General features: G+C 34.2%; 1 protein-coding gene across 2 annotated transcripts; it reads right to left on the reverse strand.

Moving 5' to 3' along the window:
* Window positions 1-722: 722 nt before the first annotated feature.
* On the reverse strand, window positions 723-3332 carry LOC119640560 (borealin). 2 transcript variants are annotated; one of them, XM_038038676.1, is made up of 5 exons: window positions 3068-3332; window positions 2859-2949; window positions 1793-1999; window positions 1563-1737; window positions 723-1506 (listed from the first exon to the last, which is right to left on the reverse strand). In XM_038038676.1, the coding sequence occupies exons 1-5, from the start codon at window positions 3227-3229 to the stop codon at window positions 1314-1316; spliced, it is 828 nt and encodes a 275-aa protein (XP_037894604.1). In that variant the 5' UTR covers window positions 3230-3332; the 3' UTR covers window positions 723-1313. The 2 variants fall into 2 exon arrangements, with proteins under 2 accessions (XP_037894604.1, XP_037894602.1); XM_038038674.1 differs by having other exon boundaries at window positions 725-1506; window positions 3008-3330.
* Between the last annotated feature and the right edge of the window lie 2202 nt (window positions 3333-5534).

Consider the following 5534-nt stretch of genomic DNA (forward strand, 5'->3'; position numbering starts at 1 on the left):
CGGACGTGCACGGACAGATCGGACTGGCGGGTTGCCTGCCGTGGACATCTGTCTAAGGCGGACGGACTTGTATTTCGTAAGGAAGCAAAAACGCTTCCTTACAATATATATATATATACACCGATGCCAAATGTTAAATTAATAAGGAAGAGTTGCAGCAAATGCCTTTCAGTTTTTATCTGTATGCTTCCTTTAACTCGCAAGTAGACTACATATGCTGGCTTTACTTTGCGTGTTATAAATTAGAAAACAAAAGACCCACAAATACATAGGAACACACATTAATAGCTAGGTTAGAAGACAATTTCAAATGTAAATAAAGTTTTCAAAAATTCTTGTAAATCCACGCTTATCTCTTTGCAAGTCATTTAAACGATCATCGATGATGGCAACGTGCGCTGTGATGCCGCCACAGATGCGTACACAAAGGACGGCTATCACAGATTTTTTGACAACGCCTTATGTGATTATGCGTTTCCCATGTGACAAATTTAATTGTCTTCTTTGATCAATTTATTTCACTTTATTTTTTCACACATAAAAATCGGTAGAGCTGAATGATTTACCAGAACTTAGTTATCGTTCGATTTAATTCCTTAGATTTGAAAGACGCATCAAATAAAATAACAAATTGTATAAAACATTTGTATTTATTAACTTGAAAGTTATAAACCAAAATTATACTTAAAAATTGTGTTTGAATAAATTCTCACTTTCTTTTATTCTTGTATTTTTCCAATTATTCCTTTTTTTTTTTTATATGGCATAGCAGTCCTTTACTAACGAACTGGCGGCAATTTGCCGCGACGAGAATAACGGCAACAACGACAGAGACGGGTCAAAATGACGTTGCGCTTCTTGAACTTATCAAAGTATGGAATCTATTTGATAGCTCGATGATATGCATCCGAGCTAAGTAGTATGTAACCAGGATCTCTCATTTGATCTAGTCACAGTCTAAGTTTAATTTTAAATTAATTATTAATTAATTAAGTTAAATATAAAATTTAATGGGGCGGATTTTATTTTTTATGGGGTTTTTATCAAATATTGAACAGTGTGAAATATGAGCATAAACTAAAATTTGACGTAAGTGGGCAAGTTCTTTTAAGATTCTCGTGAGGAAAATCGACACTGAAAAGAGAAACATACTGCAACACGCACTACGAAATCTCTAAGGGTGCTATTCATACACTAATTAAATTACCATCAATCTTACTTCCCTCATGCGTCACACCTTGACCTTTGCGACCTCCTCCAGTCCCAAATTGATATTATTATACATATGTTTATTTAGAAAAGAATAAAAAGATTTATTTGTGCATTTTGTTGTCAGCCATGCTAACAATCTTATCAAGATTAGCGTGTAACGTTTTAAGTTGATTCAAAGTTTGAAGATCAATAGCATCCAAAATATCTGATTGCAGTTCGTTAAGCTTTTTCGGACGCAAAGAAATCACACCATTGCGTAAAGGTATATTGACATTAGCAAATTTGTCAGGTAGTCTGAAAGGAAAAATATTCTCAGCAACTTATTATGTATAAAATAATACGATTCTTACACTTGGGCTATAATAGGACTCCCATATTTCGAGACAACAAGTTCTCCAGGCTTGGGCCAACGCATAAAAGCAGCTGGTGGCGATGTAGGCGGTCCTTCAAAATGCATTTTTGATTTGCGTTCAGTACTATGAGCCTTGCTTTGTCTAGTGCCTAATTTACTACGGCTACGGTGTTCTAATATTTCGTTCTGATTACTATTTTGCCAAGACTACCTATTTATATGTCATACCTGAACTAATTGAAGGCGCATAGTCACCGCAAGCTGAACGACTGCGTCGCGGACGTCTAGCACGAGCTGATGTTAAAGGTCCTGGTGTACGCAAACGACTACCTAACTGAAGTTGCGTGTGATGCAAGCTAGATACATTTGCAAAAGCTCCTCCGGACGCTGCCAAGCCTACGTTGCCTCCGGTCGAGCTATCCTCTGTAAGGTATCCTACGCCATTAAGTGAAAGTGCAATATGTACAAAGGCATATGGTAGTATGTACGAAAAAAATAAAAATGTTAATCGCATTAAGGAAGCAATAGCAATCAATGCACACCACAATAAAGTCAAAGGATATTAACAAAAGCATACTACTAACCACCACCAATTTGATTATTCAGTTGATATTAGTGAACTAGAGAGATCTCGAATTGTTGCCGCGCCACAGCCAGCGCAGTACACTAAATAAAGTGATTAGTTATCACGTACAAATTTTCAAAAAGTAGTCAAGTGCTCAATTAAAACTTCACATCAATTTGCTTATTGGAAATAGTCAAGGCATCACATGCCGAAGCACGTTTTAAATGTATGTTGAATGCACATCTCTCTAACCAAACGTCTAATGCAGGTTGAATGCATTTATCGATAGAACATAAAGAAGTTTATATGAACAAAATGCCCATAGTTGGCATCGCCAGCTTACACAGTTTTAAAAATAATTGGCCTTACAATTGCAGTAATATTACTGGCAGCACAGTGCACATTTTTCGCTTGTGACTAACCTTTACACAACTAAAATGTGGCATGAATCTTCTACTATTGAACCCCTGAAAGCTTAATGTTTTTTATAAGGATTGCTAGCGTGTTTTCAGGCTGTAAAGACCAAATTAAATGATAGTTTTATATACTTTATGGACAACGGACAAGACGGATAAGAAAACTTAAGGGAATTAATATAAAATTTGTAATTAGTTAAACATCAAAGGAATTTTTTTATGTGTTTCTACTTGTTGCAAATGGAATAACAACCCTTATGCGGTGGAACCATGTAATGAAATACAAATATATTGTTGTGTTGCATGTTATTACCTTCATCGTTGGGATTGGTGAGCTTACTAGTACGCACTCCAGTCGAGTTGATGGACTCACATACTGATGCATCATCGAAACTATTCAAATTCTGAAGAAACAGATATTTATCAATTGTTTGATGTTACTATATCATTTAGATATATTACCAACTCTAAAAAATCGCCCATTTTCATACGTAAAAATTTAACTTTTGTTCGTTGCCGTACCATATTTAATTCAGCCTCCCATTCGCCAATGATTCCTTCTATATCGTTCTCCATAGTGCTGAGGTAGCCATTAAATGCGCTTTCGTATTCGCGGATTTTTTCTTCACGATATTCAGTTTCACGATTGCGTTTAGAACTTTTCGATACTTTGGTACGCGGCATTTTTCTTTTTATGCTTTTGCTTATTAAAATATCATTTCCCGCCTGCTTTGTATTAAAATGTGTTTAGCAGACAATATAACATCAAAATTTACTACTTTTTATGCACTCCTGAAATAACCCGAAATAAACTGAAATGGAACTTCACAAAAAGAAGAAAGAAGCAACTATAAAAACATATTCGATGTAGAAGGAACGAACTGAAACCGCGCGAGATGCCAATCCCTATTTGTACTTTGCCCCATGTAGGTTATGTTTTAATGGATTTTCATTTGAAGATTTCAAAAATGAAAATCGATTTATAAAAAGTTAAAACTTGTTTTCTTTTTATATACGTCAAAACATGAAACTGTCTTAAAGTAACAAATATAAAGGAAGCTAAGGAGCTATATGAGCGATTCTTGGGAGAAATTTCGTTGGCAATAATTTGCAAACAATATTTTCATTAACACAGGTGTTAGCATTTAGTTTTCTTTACGAATAACTGCCTTTTTACATAAGCACAACAATCATTCATCAATAATTTCATACGACAGCACAATAATCATCGCTTTGAATTATTCTTTCTAAAGTAGAATTCGCAAAATACAAATTAAAAGAAAATTGTAAAAACTGTTAAGATGCTTAAATTTGTGATAGGTAAGTCAAATACTAATAAATTGTAAAATATAAAAATATTGATATAAGATCAGGGAAAATCGTGAAACAAAAATTGTCAAAAAGGAAACGAAAAAAAAGTGAGAAATGTAATTCAATACTTCAATTCTTCGAAATCTGGCAAATTAAAGAAGAAGTAAACAATCTATCTTCGAATTCTGGCAAATTAAAGGACAAGTGAATGAGCGAGCCAGAATCACAACTTGTTTTTTGAACTTCGAATTGAGAAATAAGAAAGAGAAGTATGGTGCTGCCATAATTGCAAATCGCGAAAGATGTTGCCATAAATCGAAATTTACATACTATCCCTACAGAGTAGTATGACTAAGTATCGATAAATACGATAAATATATAAATGAAACGAACTTGTTCAACATAGATAGTGCTTCCATTAGAGGTGCGCTCATTGTTATGGCAGACTTTATTCATCGTAGTCAGAATTGTTATACTAATATATTGTTGATTCATTCGAATTAATGAAAATTCTTTCAAATAGCAGCTAACGTCAAGAGTATATCTTCTAAGTATGATAAAAATGAGTGAGGGCGGCATTTCATCGACACTCATAATTTTTAAATAAAAGAGAAATGGGTCAGGACGGCACAATCATCTAATCACCAATCATTTTTTCACTTGCAGACGCTTACAAAAATAAAAATGGCCTGCCACGTGCTAATTTGTCTCCTATAATATGTTTGTTTTTAAACATTAGCAGAATGTGTCAGTCGATGGAACGGGGTATTGAATGCATGCACTGATAAATGTGTAAATCGTTCCCGCAGTACTCTTCATTTACGCAAGTTGATTGTTTTAGTTTCTGTTAAAAATTGTCGTTTATACAAATGGGTTTTCTCGTTTGTGTGAGCATAAAAATTGACAAACAAATATCAGCTGTGCCGTGAAACATTTGACTTTGGTTTGTAGCATTAGTTAAAAATACAAACCTGTAGCACTGGTAAAAAATGATGAGGAAGAAAAATTATTAACAGACCTGGGAGCTTGAAATGCCTGTTACTTTGAGTCAAGAGATGTTTTAGATATATTTAGATCATCTCTGGGACGTTACACAATATAATACAGCCACATCCAGAAATCGTATGATATTTTTCAAAATATTATTATTATTATTTTAATTTTAGACTAATGAAATGAATTCTTAGACTAAAAAAAGACATTGAGCACTAGCAACACAGGCTATCGGGTCTAATTTAAATAAATGGATATTAGATAGTGAACTTAGTAGTATTAAAAAAGTAATATATTGAATTGATATTCTGTTCTGAAGCTGATTGTAGAATGTTCAAAGGGTTAATCGTTCCAAATGCAATACTTCTAGCCTAGGGAAAGTTGAGGCAATCGCAGAGAATGTGCTTTATAGTAAGAGTTTGTCCACAACAGCAGATTGGGGAAGAAGACTTCTTCAGGATCCATTGGTGAGTTGCAATTGTATGACCAAGGCGAATTCTCGAGAATGTTTGGATCTTGGTTTTCTCAACGTTTGTTGGATATAAAGGTGGAGTTAATTGAGGGTTAATAAAAGAGTAGTGTTGATGATGGTGTTGTAAATTTCCTTCTGTAATTTTCTCTTGAACTTTTCTTCCAATGTAACTTTGAAGATCCAACTTTTCCATGACATCACCCATAATTAGAG

This window comes from Glossina fuscipes, unplaced genomic scaffold (genome assembly GCF_014805625.2).
Source record: "Glossina fuscipes isolate IAEA_lab_2018 unplaced genomic scaffold, Yale_Gfus_2 121, whole genome shotgun sequence".
Lineage (NCBI taxonomy): Eukaryota > Metazoa > Arthropoda > Insecta > Diptera > Glossinidae > Glossina > Glossina fuscipes.

What these genes read in the sequence shown, in the direction of transcription:
- LOC119640560 (XM_038038674.1), bottom strand. Translation starts at nt 3,229, where the DNA reads ATGCCGCGTACCAAAGTATCGAAAAGTTCTAAACGCAATCGTGAAACT. An exon ending in TGGGCGATTTTTTAGAGTTG is followed by an intron (nt 2,950 to 3,007) that starts GTAATATATCTA and finishes CTGTTTCTTCAG; the next exon opens with AATTTGAATAGTTTCGATGA. An exon ending in AGTCCTATTATAGCCCAAGT is followed by an intron (nt 1,507 to 1,562) that starts GTAAGAATCGTA and finishes TTTTCCTTTCAG; the next exon opens with ACTACCTGACAAATTTGCTA.